The sequence below is a fragment of the Anolis sagrei genome, chromosome 6 (genome assembly GCF_037176765.1).
Source record: "Anolis sagrei isolate rAnoSag1 chromosome 6, rAnoSag1.mat, whole genome shotgun sequence".
In the NCBI taxonomy this organism is placed as follows: domain Eukaryota; kingdom Metazoa; phylum Chordata; class Lepidosauria; order Squamata; family Dactyloidae; genus Anolis; species Anolis sagrei.
The window spans coordinates 7,747,396-7,763,133 of record NC_090026.1 but is presented as its reverse complement, the minus strand read 5'-3'; the positions used below and the strand labels follow the sequence as shown (position 1 = coordinate 7,763,133).

The 15,738-nt window shown below is 41.5% G+C and overlaps 1 protein-coding gene across 2 annotated transcripts in view; it reads right to left on the bottom strand.

Annotated features, from left to right (window-relative positions):
* The window catches only part of RABGGTA (Rab geranylgeranyltransferase subunit alpha), a 40,100-nt gene continuing 24,362 nt past the window's right edge, over positions 1–15,738 (bottom strand). For both annotated transcript variants that reach the window (XM_060779965.2, XM_060779966.2), the window contains exons 10-17: positions 12,602–12,707; positions 12,440–12,491; positions 8,794–8,882; positions 7,357–7,445; positions 4,836–4,952; positions 1,704–1,817; positions 409–496; positions 1–262 (exon numbers count right to left, since the gene is read on the bottom strand). In XM_060779965.2, the coding sequence (XP_060635948.2) occupies positions 114–262; positions 409–496; positions 1,704–1,817; positions 4,836–4,952; positions 7,357–7,445; positions 8,794–8,882; positions 12,440–12,491; positions 12,602–12,707 (804 nt within the window). In that variant the 3' untranslated portion in view covers positions 1–113. The remainder of the gene's footprint in view (positions 263–408; positions 497–1,703; positions 1,818–4,835; positions 4,953–7,356; positions 7,446–8,793; positions 8,883–12,439; positions 12,492–12,601; positions 12,708–15,738) is intronic.

Here is a 15,738-nt window from a genome sequence, read left to right as displayed (position 1 = left end):
TACCAGTTAATTCTCTTCTTTAATTTCCTCATGCCAATAAATTAAAGGTATCAGGGAAATGGGAGGTGGGGAGAGGCAGGGTTTGACACAGCGAGTGTGCGCCCACCGGCCCATCAGGTCAGGATGGTGGCCACATTTGGCAGCAGTGCAACGAGTTCCGATTGGATGCCGGGGATTCGGCACAGAGGGTTGCCTTGGATGTTGAGGTGGGCAAGTTTGGGGAAAGAGGCCAGGGGTTGGAGATCGGTGGGTCGCCGAAGGCCTGAGCGAGGGAGGAAGGAGTTAAGGAGAATATTGACCAGAAGAGCCCATCTTTGGCTTCCAAGTGGAGTATGGTGCCCCCCACCCCACCCAGCCCCAGAATGCACCCCACTGTTGGGCTAAAGGGCTATTAATGGTCAAGGATACGGTTGTTACAAAGGGAGAGCTCTTCCAGCCGAGGAAGAGGAGGCAGCCCTTCTAAGGTCTCAATCCGGTTGTCATCGGCTTCCAAAACCTGAAACATAAGCAGAAAATACAAAATGGTATAAGCTATGGGGTCAGAGCTCTGCCTCACCACTGCGGGCAAATAAAACCAAGTCCCACTCAGAGTCATATCTAAGAAAAATGTTGCTTTGTTGGAAATTACAACCATCTTCAAGCCTTTGTTGATCGATAATCCTGTTGTTTACTTGTATGTATGTTCTGATATGCAGTTTCTTTCCTTGCTCTATGTTTTTTTTCTCTTGAGAAGTTGTGGGGCTGCAGATCACATGATCCGATCTGAGACTGCTCAGAGCTCAGACTCCATTTTAGATTCTTCTTAGATTTTGGACTGCTAAGAGCAAATACATGCTTGCTTGATGTAAGAGATATTGTTATTGCTTATTGTGTATTTTCTGTTTTGAGTTTATTTTAACTGTTTTGTATTGGTTATTGTTATTGCTTTTGTTTATTGATGTGCTGTGGGCTTGGCCTCATGTAAGCTGCACCGAGTCCCTTGGGGAGATGGTAGCGGGGTACAAATAAAGTATTATTATTATTATTATTATTATTATTATTATTATTACTATTATGTCCCCATGCCATCTACACACAGGGAAACTATCTCAAACATGGGTTGTTGTAAGTTTTTTGGGCTGTCTGGCCATGTTCCAGAAGCATTCTCTCCTGACGTTTCGCCTGGATCTATAGCAGGCATCCTCAGAGGTTGTGAGGTCTGTTGAAAATTCGTGTGTCTTGGAACAGTTTCTCCCCGTAGAGATGGTCAATATATTGTTGAAGACTTTCATAGCCAGAATCACTGGGTTGTTGTAAATTAATTTTCTCAGAGTTCAATTCCCAGAATCCTTCTAGCTGGGGATTTTGGGAGTTGAAATCTGAAAATAGCAAGTGGAAGAAGTGTGCTCTCTTACCTACTATACAACTTAACACTTTTATACCACGTTAAAACTCTAGTTTGGTGAGACAGTTGAGTTCTTCTGATAGAGAATTCTAAAACTCTCAGGAAACTACACAACTCAGCTTTCCATAGGACGGAGCCATGGCAGTTAAAGTGGTATTAAAGTGTTGTAATTGCATAGTGTAAAAACAGGCCTGTGTTTCAATGACTGGCAGGGATGTGTCAGCGCTTGCCCCTCTTGTCAGTGCTTCCAATGCCTCAGGGGATGATGGGAGTTATAGTTTGACAAGCCTGGATGGAAGCTAGGCTGGAGAAGCCTCACCTCAAGGCAGCGCATCATGGCCAACGTGGGGGGCAAAGTGCAGAGGAGGTTGTCCGAGAGGTTCATGTGCGTGACCAGCAAGAGATGCTCCAGGTGGCAGAGATTGGTGAGGCCCTGCAGAAAGGAAGGGATGGGATCAGGGCAAGAGAGGGTAAAATTAAAGGAGAGAAATCCAGAACTCATCTCAATTATTGTCTCCCCTCCACCCCACCTTGCTGCCTTTCAGCTACCATCTCTTAGAAAAAAAGTAACTCTTAATTTTTGGAGCATACCCCCCACAATCCTCTCACTAATGGGAGACTTGAGGAGTTCTAATAACATAGGAACACTGCTCAGTTATATCTTTTTCATGCTGTTGTTATCCAGAGACAAAATCCAGTCGCTCACTTCCCATGTTTCTGCTGTGCCCCTTTAAAACAATCTCAGCCAATACTCAGCACTACATCTTCCCTCTCTTTTCATCTGGTATCTTTCATACATTTATAGATAATGTGATATGTAGCATTTACCGTATATCCTCAAGTATAAGCCAAGTTTTTCAGTCAGTTTTTTAGGCTGAAAGAGCCCCCCTTGGCTTATACTCGAGTCAACGGTATTTATTATTTTACTCTTTTATTATTATTATTATTACATGTATTATTTTACTCTACTTATTATTATTACATTTACATTATTTTACTCTATTATCTTTGTCATTGCATTTATTATTTTACTCTATTTATTATTACATTTATTATTTTACTCTGTTATTATTAATTTATTATTTTACTCTATTTATTATTATTACATGTACATTATTTTACGCTATTATTATTGTTATTACATTTATCATTTTACTAATTTATTATTAATATTGCATTTATTATTTTACTAATTTATTATTGCATTTATTACTTTACTCTATTACATTTATTATTTTACTCTTTTTTTTTTTTTTAAATAATTTTTATTAAAGTTTCCACAAGTCCACACAAGGAAAGAGAGGGAACAATGACAAGGAGATAGAACAGTAGGAAAGGGAAAAAGAAAGGGCAAAAGAAAGAATAATACAAACAGAATAACCAATACATAACCAACCCTCAATACAAACAATAAAATTACTTAAACTATTCTAAAATGACTTCCACTCCAGCCTCAGGATCTTCTCCATATATTTCTTCTCCTTAGTATCTATTCTCATCCTAATGTTTTTTCAACTTTTTTCTCATAGTCATATATGGGGGACCAATCCGTCCTTCTTATAATTTTTCCATTATTCCTTCTCATCAAAAAAGTCAGTTCGTCCATATCTCTTATTTCTTTAATTTTCTTCCACCATTCTTCAATATTCGGGACCTCTTCATTCTTCCAATATTTGGCAAAAACCATCCTAGCCGCTGTTATGCAATAAGTAAATAATTTATCTTCATTCTCTTCCAGTTTGAGATCAGTGTCTGTAAATCCAAGAAGGTAATATTCGGGTTTCTTTTTAAATCTTTTCTTTAGTATTTTTTGCATCTCCTCATGTATAATAGACCAGAACTTACATGTCTCTTTGCATGTCCACCACATGTGGTAAAAAGTACCTACTTGCTCACTACATTTCCAACATTTATCTGAAACATTTTGATACATATGACTAAGTTTACTCGGTGTTAAATACCACCTGTAAAACATTTTATACCAATTTTCTTTCAGATCCATAGCATATGTATATTTTAATTTTTTATTCCACATCATTTCCCATTCACCAAAGTGAATGGGCCTTCTTATATTTTCAGCCCATTTAGTCATACAGGCTTTCACCTGTTCAGTTTCTGTCAGCCATTGAAGCAGCTTGTTATACAGTATTGTAACCGTTTTCTTTTGTGTTTTTAAAATTTTATCCCATATATTCTCCTTCCAATCAAAACCGATTTTTTGATCTTGCTTAAAGTATTCTTTGATTTGTAGGTAATTTAACCAAGTTATATTGCCATATTTTACTCTATTATTTTCTTCTATTTATTGTTATTATTACATTTATTATTTTACTCTATTATTATTTATTATTTATTCTATTATTATTATTATTATTACATTTACATTATTTTACTCTATTATTATTGCATTTATTATTTTACTACATTTATTATTACTGCATGTACATTATTTTACTCTATTATTATTATTTATTATTTTACTCTATTTATTATTAATATTGCATTTATTATTTTACTCTATTATTTATTATTATTACATTTATTATCCTGCTCTATTATTATTATTACATTTACATTATTTTACCCTATTATTATTGCATTTATTATTTTACTCTATTTATTATTACTACATGTACATTATTTTACTCTATTATTATAGTTATTACATTTATTATTTTACTGTATTTATTATTAATATTGCATTTATTATTTTACTCTATTGCAATTATTTTACTCTATTACATTTATTATTTTATTCTCTTTATTGTTATTATTACATTTATTATTTTACTCTATTATTATTTATTATTTTATTCTATTATTATTACATTTATTATTTTACTCTCTTTATTATTATTGGAAGGATACGTAAGCACATTTACACTGAAGAAGGTTAGAATAATGGTTCAATCAGAATTGGACAGTCTTATCTTAAATTCCAGTTTTATGTAAATATTCAAAAACATTTAACCTACTGAGGCCTCAATTCATGTCATTGTATTGGTGTCTATTTTTATTTTGAAATTGACCAATGGCTGCTGCATTTCCCACCCTCGGCTTAGAGTCAAGTCAATACATTTTCCCAGTTTTTTATGGTAAAATTAGGCGTTTTGGCTTATATTTGGGTTGGCTTATACTCAAGTATATACAGTACATATAATTTTAGATCTCATACTGGGAAAAATCCAGGTTCAAGTGCAAGTTAACTCAGTGGGTTTTCATAGCTGAGTGGGATTCAAACTCTGGCGATGTTTGGTAATGTTGAACCCAATAGGAAGGCTTCCCAGGTATACTTGCAGCCAATTGGTAACCAGAAGGGTTGAGTGAAGCTTTCATGCTATCAGGCACATTGGCGACACCTGAAACACACCTGATAATCCTGGCTCTGACTCCCTCTAGGACCCTCCTGCCAAGTCCCATTCACTTTCCATTATGCCCCTCCATCTCTTACCCTCTGTGACAAATCCACGACCCGAGACTCCGCGTATTCCATCTTGAGGATGCTGTTCTCAATCAGAAACTTGCTGCGCAGATCGTCCAGGTAGGCTGAACGCATGGGGTCAGCGGCCTGAGAGCAGTCAAGGTGAAAAGGAAAAAGAGGTCAACAGGTATTGACATTATAAAGCAGGGGTGGAGCATCTAGTTTAAAATACTGGATATCCCGTATTTGGGGGCTTTGAATCCCTTTTGAGTTGTATAGGATGCACCAGATCTTGCATCCCTTGAGAGCGAGCATTAACCATGCTTCCAACAGACCAGCAGTTTGAGAAACTGTAGGGTTTGACTGTGGGGTTAAGTCTTCTCAAACTATAGGGTTTGACCGGGACGGTGGCGCAGCTGGCTGGGAGTCAGCTGTATTAAGATCACTACTGACTGTAAGGTCATGAGTTTGAAGCCAGCCCAGGTCAGTGAGCTTCCGACCAAAATTGTGTAGCTTGTTGTTGACCTTTGCAGCCCGAAAGACAGTTGTGAGAGCCGTTCAGCAGTGGAACTCTCTGCCCCGGAGTGTGGTGGAGGCTCCTTCTTTGGAAGCTTTTAAACAGGGGCTGGATGGCCATCTGTCAGGGGTGATTTGAATGCAATATTCCTGCTTCTTGGCAGGGGGTTGGACTGGATGGCCCATGAGGTCTCTTCCAACTCTTTGATTCTATGATTCTATAAGTAGGAAATTTAGGTACCACTTATGTGGGGAGGCTAATTCAGCTGATTTACGAGGCCATAAAAATCTCCAGGAAGTATGCAAAGAATGAGGAAGTACTTAATCAGAGTCACAAACAGACGGTGAAGCGACAGCTCCCCTGGAATGTTAAACAGCCTCTGAGTGTCTGTCTACATATGTTGTGTGTCTATGGCATTGAATGTTTGCCATGTATATGTACATTGTAATCCGCCCTGAGTCCCCTGCGGGGTGAGAAAGATGGAAGATAAATACTGTAAAGAAATTTGTCTGTTGGGATTATCACAAGTCTGGAGGTGACATGGGAAGTGGGAGCAATCCATAACAATACTGCACTACGGAAGCAAGTGGCAACCTTACAGCGGGGAATCTCTTATGTCGCCTTTACAACATTGTTTGGAAGGTTCTTGCCTTTTGACATATTTCCTTCTCTACTGACAAGAGAAGGAAAGAGAGAGGAGAAGACTGATGGGGAAAGGAAGTAATCCCAAAGGAGAAGCACTTTTCCAGGCTTGGATCAAAAATATGCTCAGACATATCATTGCTACTTATGGTCAGAGACACCAGAAAGCCTTGAAGAGAGGAAAATGTCCATGAAAGGGTGTTAATGTGAGCAATTCAGGTTCTGGGGCTCCTAAAACAACAAGCCGTTGGGTGAGTGGGCTTATTAACAAAAGACCCTCCTCATAAATGAACAGCAGAGACCCAGCACCAGTAGCCCCAAGTAATAAAAACAACAAAAACACACAGACCAATGTTATCTCTTCCATTGGAGGCTTTTCTTTGTAGTAAAATAATATGGTTACACTATTTACAATAACAAGGTATTCACAGCACAAATAAAGTCCTTTATATTTACTTGGTTGCTTTCACACTGGGTTTCTTTCTTATACAGATAAAGAGCTTCACTCTCACAGAGCCTTCTCTCATACTAAACTTATACTGGAGCTTCACACTGTAGCTTTACACACATCTTTACACACGAGGCCTTCAACCTGAGGCTTCTTTCACTGAAGCTTCTCACACCAATCCTTCTCACACTCTGAGGCCTTCTCACAGACTAAGGCCTACCTCACACAGAGGCTTCTCTCACAGAGAAAGGCCTACCGCACACTGTGAGGCCTTCTCTCACAAAGAAAGGCCTACTTCACACTGTGAGGCCTCCTCTTACAGACTAAGGCGTACCTCACACTGTGAGGCTTTCTCTCACAGACAAAGGCCTACCTCACGCTGTGAGGCGTTCTGTCACAGACTAAGGCCTACCTCACGCTGTGAGGCGTTCTCTCACAGATAAAGGCCTACCTCACACTGTGAGGCCTTCTCTCACAGACGAAGGCCTACCTCACGCTGTGAGGCGTTCTCTCACAGACTAAGGCCTACTTAACACTGTGAGGCCTTCTCTCACAAAGGCCTACCCCACACTATGAGATCTATTCTCACATAAAAGGGCCTACCTCAGGCTGAGAGGCCTCCTCTCACAGTCAAAGGGCTACTTCACACTATGGGGCCTTCTCTCATAGACTAAGGCCTACCTCACACTGTGAGGCCTTCTTACAGGCTGAGACCTTTCTCCCACTGAGGTTTACCTCAGACTGATGATGACTCTCACTGAGGCAAACTAACGCAGAGGACTACTAAGCTACAAACACACCTGCTTATAGAGAACTGCAGCTTTGCTGAGTCATTGCATCCATTTAACCCTTTCAGTGCTTGACTCACATTTTTGTAATTAAAAATACCTAATTATTTTTTTAATATTTCTGACAAAATCTACTTATCTCCTTTGTTGGTTTACCTTTAGGGTCGTAAAGTAGCTGAGGGTCTCGTGTTCATAAACCAAGGGGTCTAAGGCTCTCATGAGGAGAATGATGGTCAAGAGGCACCCTGGGAAGAGAGAGATCAGATTAGTGACAAAAAAAAAGGAATTATTTAGACCACGATGACAATGATAATAGTAAGGATGTTGACGCATCCTCCCAAAATGTCCAGTTCCTTGCTATCACTGTTTTATGATGATGAATGGAGTGCAAAACCAGCTTTCTTGAGAGGCACTCTAGAGCAGGCATGGGCAAACTTCGGCTCTCCAGGTGTTTTGGACAGCAACTCCCACAATTCCTAACAGCCTCAGGCTCCTTCCTTTTCCCCCTCAGTTGCTTAAGTGGCAGAGGGGGAAGAGGAGGGGACCTGAGGCTGTTAGAAATTGTGGGAGTTGCGGTCCAAAACACCTGGAGGGTTGAAGTTTGCCCCAATGCCTGCTCTACAGGCAGCTGAAGAAAATGTCTACTCTTGGGTTGTAGGTTTTTCGGGCTATATGGCCATGTTCTAGAAGCATTCTCTCCTGACGTTTCGCCTGCATCTATGGCACGCATCCTCAGAGGTTGTGACCTCGCAACCTCTGAGGATTCCTGCCATAGATGCAGGCGAAACTTCAGGAGAGAATGCTTCTAGAACATGGCCATATAGCCTGAAAAACCTACAACAACCCAGTGATTCCAGCCATGGAAGTCTTCGACAATACATGTCTACTGTTGATTGACTGGAGTAAATTACCTTCAGAGGACTTGAATGTATGAGTAAATTATACAGGAGGAGATGCAGTAAGCAGCCTGTAGAGTAACATATGCAACACTCACAATGAGCATTGACGTAAATGGATCACTCCCCAATACACAACTGGGTGCCAGCTAGGAGGTGTCAAAGCACAATCATAACACCCAATCTGCATCAAAAGTGCCCAACGTGCATCACAAAACTCTTGCTGAAACTTTATTTATAGCCCGCTCTATCTCCCCGAATGGACTCAGAGTGGCTCACAACAAAATGCAATGCCATCAGTAATATGTAAACAATGTAAACATTTTTGCAATGAAACTATGGGTTTACTGACTGTGATGTAGGATCTCAGCCGTTACTTATCTCAGATTCTTGGGATGCCAAATTCTGTGCTTAGTAGGTGCACAAACATACTACAGTTATGGAATGTAAACACAAAGTTCTGAGAGTAAACCCTGAAGTGCCAGCCTCCAAATCCTGGTGTTTTTCTTCCTCCTAAGCAAAAGGTGACTTTTCCAGGTGCTTTTCCTGAACCACAGAATCCTAGAATTGGAAGAGACCCCAAGGGCCATCCAGTCCAATCCTTTGCCATGCACGAACATACAATCCAAGCAGCCTTTGTGCAATGTGATGGGAGACACACACACAATCACAGAGGTGTGCCAACCCAGGGACTCACATTTGTTCTCTGGCTCCAGGGCTTGCAGTTCTTTGCAGGATTCCAGTTCGGACTGAAGCACGGTTGATTTCTCAGTGGACAGCTCACATCTGGAGAAGGGGAAGAGATAGGGAGCAAGGAGATACAAGGATAAGAAACCATATTTGCTGGAGTTGTGGGCACAGGATCCTCAGGAAAGTGGGGAAAACAAGGAAATAAACATATATTTTTTTAACCTAAGGGAACACCTCTCTGAGAATCTCTAGATCAGCGGTTCTCAACCTGTGGGTCGCGACCCCTTTAGGGGTCAAGCAATCCTTTCACAAGGGTCACTTAGACCACCGGAAAAATACGTATTTCTGATGGTCTTAGGAATCAAGACACCACTAACTTTTTCCCCATCCCCTTCGCTTCCCAGAGGCCTCTTCTTCTTCTCCAGAAGGAGGTGGTGACATCTCAGCCCTACCCCCTCCACCATTTTAGGAGGAAGAGATGGGAGTGAGGGAGGTGAGGTTTGCTTTGGAGCCAAGAGGGAAGAGGATGGAGAAGGAGGAGGTGATGAGGTGGGGGGGGGGGGGGAGGGGGGGTAGAGAGGAGGGGAGGGCTTAGAGAGCAGTGGAGTGGCCCGTCCATGGCTGAATCCCAGGAAGAAAGAGAAGTAAAATTCAAAATACTTCCTGCATATCAGATATTTACATTATGATTCATAACAGTAGGAAAAATACAGTTACAGTAGGAATGAAAATAATTTTATGGTTGGGGGTTACCACAACATAAGGAACTGTAGTAAGGGGTCACAACATTAGGAAGGTTGAGAAACTGCTCTAGATCCTTCAGAGCAACCCTAGGGCCAATTTCCAGCAGAAGTTTTTCTCTTGATTAATACCTATGTCCTCCAGTGTTACTATCTGCTCAACTTCCAACTGGAGTTTGATCAGGTTGCAGCATCAACCACTTCCTATTTGTTTCTGAACTCTGGTAGATGGAATTAGGAATGGTTTTTATTAGTTTCCTACTTACTTTAATAATTACAATGTAAAGTTCTATTGTAATGCCCTGGTGGCGCAGCAGGTTAATCCGCTGAACTGTTGACCGAAAGGTTGGCGGAGCAGGGTGAGCACCTGCTGTTAGGCCCAGCTTCTGCCAACCTAACAGTTTGAAAATGTGCAAATGTGAGTAGATCAATAGGAACCACTTCTGCAGGAAGGTCACAGCACTCCCTGAAGTCATGCCGGCCACATGACTTTGGAGGGGTCTATGGACAACGGCGGCCCTTTGGTTTGGAAATGGAGATGAGTGCCACCCCCCAGAGCCGTACATGACTAGACTTAATGTCAGGGGAAACCTTTACTTTTATTTAATGTTTTTATTTGGTAGGAATTTGAATTGTATAGTTTTTAAGATCCTGAGCTGCTTGGGGTTACAGTTCTGGGAGAAAAGCGAGATATTAAAAAAAGATGGAAGAGATTAAGCCTCCATGGGCAGAGGCAACTGACCACAATGACACTATGCAAATAAATAAATATGATAATAATAACATAGATGGAGATGAAGACTTTGTAGGCAAAGGCCACTCTGAACGTAATGACCCTATGCGAACGACAGCACGCATGATGATGACCAAATACAAGTGCTGTTTAAACTCTAGTTGACTTTGATGACTCAACCACAACGTAACGCTTTACCAAGTCACATTTAAGAAACAGCCCCCTGTTGCTAACCCAGGAAATGTTTCGACAGAAATCACTCTTGCGGTTTTTGTTGGCTTTTACGCCTCTTTTTCCATCATGACTCTTAATAGTTTTCATTTCACCTCTTTCCTGTTCTTTGCCTGTTGGACAACAATATTTGCACAAAAAATAACTCAATGGATGAGAAAAAAAGTGCCTATTAGTGGGATAGAGCTTCCAGGGAAGCAAAGTACCCACAGAGTTCATGTGTCTGGCTTCTTTGCAAAAGCATATTTGGGAATGTGCCTTTTAGATAGACAGAAACCGTTTTTGCCAAAGTCACAAGACAGGTCACAAGACCAAGGGTCACAAGACAGTTCTCGACAACAGCCAAGAATTACGCAGTGCCCCTTTCCCTTACACAGTGGCTGCGTAAGAAACGCCAAGCGACCATCTAACCAGATCCACCCTGAACTGTTATCTACTTGGCTGGGCAGAATCAGAGCCACATTAGTTTCTTCTTCTTCTTCTTTTTCAATACACAACAAGATGAGTACACAGCAAACAAGATCACTATGCTGGCTTTGTAATGGATCACACATTGGATGCTTCCCAAGTGTTTAGGACTGTGTGATGTATGTGGTGAATAATAATGCGTGCAGATTTGATAGGATGGTCTTTTGCAGCTGACAGATGGTGATATTGTCAGCGCCAATTGTTTTTAAGTGCAGGCCAAGGTCTTTACACACTGCACTTAGTGTGTCAATCACCACTTGGACCCCCTTTACTGGCTTGTGTCAGAGTCTTTGCAGTTCGATTTTTAAATCCTCCTATTGTGTAAGCCATTGGTTGTACTGGTCCAAGGGCAAGATGGATGGATGGCATCCTTGCAGTGACTGGACTGACCTTGAAGGAGCTGGGGGTGGTGACGGCCGACAGGGAGCTCTGGCATGGGCTGGTCCATGAGGTCACGAAGAGTCGGAGATGACTGAACGAATGAACAATTGTGTAAGCTTTTCCAGTTGCTATTTAGCAATTTTGCTATCACCTGGGATTGTAACATCGACAATCCATACTTTGTTTTTTCCACAATCGTGAGGTCAGGAGAATTGTGTTCCAAAACTGTCGGTCTGAATTCGGAAGTCCCAGCGGAGTTTGACTTGTTCATTTTCTGTAGCCTTTTGAGTCTTGTGATCCCACTAGTTAGTTGTCGCAGGCAGATGGTATTTGTGGCACAACTTCCAATGAATCATCTGAGCAACGGTGTTATGCCTCTGCTTGTAGTCTGTCTGCGTGATCTTCTTGCAGCAGCCGAGTATGTAATCCATCATTTCGTCTGCTTCCTTGCAGAATCTACACTTGGAATATGTCGTCAACTTTTCAGTTCTGGCTTTGATGGCATTAGTTCTTGGGCTGCAAGGATCTATGTTTTTTCCTTGTCAATTTTGCTCTCAGTTTTTTTCCAGGAACTGTCCATGGAGAGCCTTCTTTTGCCAATTTTCTCTTCTGCTCTGCATTGTATATTATTATTATTATTATTATTATTATTGATAACTGGCATTTATGTTGAGTGCTTATAATTTGCAGAGTGCTCAGTATTGCTCATTTTCACAGCCCTCTAATACAGGACATTGTCCCTCTCATTTATTTGGGTGGGGAGAACCAAAATGAACAATTGTGTCGTGAGCAAGGAAGTCCAAGGCTGGATCTGAACACACTTCTTCCAAACCCAGCTTAGTGTAGTTGGTGTAAGGATGCATCTATGCTTTGGAATTAATGCAGTTTGATATCACTTGAACTGTCAAGTCTTATGGAATTGTGTGAGATGTAGGAAAGGCACTAATATTCTTTGACAGAGAAGGCTAAAGACCTTGTGAAACTACAACTCCAAAGATTCAATAGTAATGACCCAAAGGAGTGTATAATATTCTGGTTTTGTGTGAATGCACCTCTCTCTACTCTCCAAATGATCTGCCACCTTTTTTTCTGCATCTCACCTGAAGATTTGTTCCTCTGTGACTGAATCCTGGCTCCAGCAATCTCTGTGTCCTGTGGAGGAAAGACAGGGGTGAGATGTTGCATTGAAGGGGTTTGGAGGTGGGTCAGGTACAGAAAAATGGGGCGGATGAGGTGGAAGTATGGAAGAATGGAGGACTCACCCTTGAAAAGGACACATTCTTTCTGGGACTGGCCCTCGGCCCACAGGACTCGGAAGGTGTGCTGCGGCCAGTGGTCATTGAGGGCCGAAGCCGGCAAGTCACACAGCTGAGAGAGGCCAAAGTTTAAGGAAAAGCAGACAACATCAATTCAAGCTTTTGGAGTGTGATGAAACCTTCTCTTGGAGTGTGGTAAAACCTTCTCTTGGAAGTATTGTCGAAAGCTTACATGGCCGGAATCACTGGTTTGTTTTGTGTTTTCCGGGCTGTATGGCCATGTTCCAGAAGCATTCTCTCCTGATGTTTCGCCCACATCTACGGCAGGCACCCCCAGAGGTGGACAATTTCAACAGAAAGGAAGAAACCATGAAAATGAACAAAATCTGGCTACCAGTGTTTAAAAAACCCTCTAAAATCGGGACAGTAAATAAAGAGCAACACTCAAACACCCAGTCAAGAAACAGTCAGGGCCTGCTAATCACCTCCCAACAAACAATTTCCCCCAGGCAGTAAGAAGCCAGACTTTGAAAACTGCTAGGCCTTGAGTGCTAATCACGGTGGCCAACTGCAACATTCACACCTACCTCAAACAGAAAAGAGTTCTTTTTCCCACCTTGGACATTACACAAACATATTAACCCAAAATTCCTAGTTTCCAACAGACCTCACAACCTCTGAGGATGCCTGCCATAGATGCAGGCGAAACGTCAGGAGAGAATGCTTCAGAACATGGCCATACAGCCCGGAACACACAACAACCCACTTAGAATCAGAATCATTGATTTGGAAGAGACCTCATGGTCCACCCAGTCCAACCCCTTTCTGCCAAGAAGCAGGAAAATTGCATTCAAAGCACCCCCAACAGATGGCCATCCAACCTCACTTCTCTTGGAAGGTTTTTATACAGAGTTGGATGGCCATCTGTCGGGAGGGTTTTGATGGTGTATTCCTGCACTGCAGAATGTGGTTCGACCGAATGGCCTTTAGGGTCTCTTCCAACTCTACAATTCTATGGCAACCAGAGGACTGCCAAATAGGAAGAACTCATATTTTTGCTAATGTAATCTTTGTAGAAAGGAGAAGAATTCTGGGAGTTGCAGTCCAAAAAAAAAAAAAAAAGGAACAGTGAATGCTTTTGATTCTGGACCTACGGCAATTCCCAAAGATTCTTGGAAGGAAGGCGTGTTGCAAGAAGATGACCTTCCAAGATGCCTCCTAAGTTTCTCATTCTCTATTTAGATTTACGACCAACAAGTCTATTAGTAAGGAAATTACTCATTGTTTTTAAGAATTTACTCATGGCCTGCCATTCCCAACTATCTTAAGCAGAGAGAACTCCGTGTTCTCAGTGCTGCTTGGTTATTTTCTGGTGCATCCTAAGGTCAGAAGAAGCATTCAGGTTCAAAGGCCTACATCAGCTTCAGGGTTCTGTTTCCAGTGCGGACAAATAGATGCTTCGGGTCCCTGTTTGTCGTAGTTCTAGAAATACTTCAATACTGTTTTAAGAAAAACACTGACTGCTTTCATTACATCTTTCTGTGGTTGAAAATGTATTTGTTTAATTTTTGTAAAGGTAAAGGTTTCCCCTGACATGAAGTCCAGTTGTGTCCAACTCTGGGGTGTGGTGCTCATTTCCATTTCTAGGCCAAAGAGCCGGCGTTGTCCGTAGACACCTCCAAGGTCATGTGGCCAGCATGACTGCATGGAGCGCCGTTACCTTCCCGCAGAAGCGGTACCTCTTGAGCTACTCACATTTGAATGTTTTCGAGTTGCTAGATTGACAGAAGCTGTTACTACATTCCAAATGTGGTCACACTGCATATTTTTATATCAACAGTAAGTTTTATTTTCAGTTCCTTTTTAACCGGATTCCCCTTTCCAGAACCGCTGAATATTAGGATGTCATTGTGCCGCGGTGGTGCAAGGGGTCAAACCCTTGTACTGCTGAACTGCTGACCTGAGGGTTGGCAGTTTGAATCTGTGAAACAGGGTGAGCTCTCGTCTGTCAGCTCCAGCTCCTGCCAACCTAGCAGTACAAAAACATACAAATATGAGTAGGAAAAGGCAAAGAGATGCTCCAAGCAACCTAGCTGGCTACACAATCTAGAGGTGACAATGCAGGCTCCTCGGCTTGAAAAATGGAGAAAGCACCTTCTGCAGACCTAGAGATGAGCACCACCTCCAGAAGCTGGAAATGAAAGGAGAAGCCTCTGCCTTTGTGTGTCTCATTGTATATGACTGCAAAGGCATTGAAAGTTTGCCTAAGCATGTAAACGCACCAATCCGCTCTGAGTCTCCTAGGGGAGAAGGGCGGAATATAAATAAAGTGTATTATTATTATTATTATTATTATTATTATTATTATTATTATTTGAAAGACAACAAGGTGAATCCACAGCAGACAAGATCACTCTGCTGGCTGTTGCATTGGATCACACGTCGGACATTTCCCAAGTGTCTAGGATTGTGTGATGTATCGGCAAATAATGCATGCAGATCCCAGTAAGGTGGCCTTCTGCAGCTGATAGATGGTGATTTTGTCAGCACCTATATTATTATTATTATTATTATTATTATTATTATTATTAGAAAGACAACAAGATGAGTCCACAGCAGACAAGATCACGCTGCTGGCTGTTGTATTGGATCACACGTCTGACACTTCCCAATTATTATTAGAAGACATCTAATAGTAATCACCTCTCAACAAAAGTTTACTCCAGGCACTGTCAGGCCATTATATGCTAATCAAGGTGGTCAGTTGAAACATTCACATCTAGCTCCAGCAGACAAGAGTCCTTTGTCTCACCCTGGTCATTCCACAGATATATAAACCCTTTTTCCTAGTTCCAACAGACCTCACTACCTCTGGGGATGCTTGCCATAGATGTAGGCGAAACGTCAGGAGAGAATGCCTCTCTAGACCATGGCCATATACCCCGAAAAACCTTACAACAATCCAGTGATTCTGGCCATGAAAGCCTTCAACAATACATTATTATTATTATTATTATTATTATTATTACTATTATTATTATTATTATTATTATTATTATTAGCTCATTTATTTATTTAATTCATTCCATTCCATTCACCTCCTCTTTTCTGCTGACTTCCACTTTCTGCTTTTCCTTACCCTG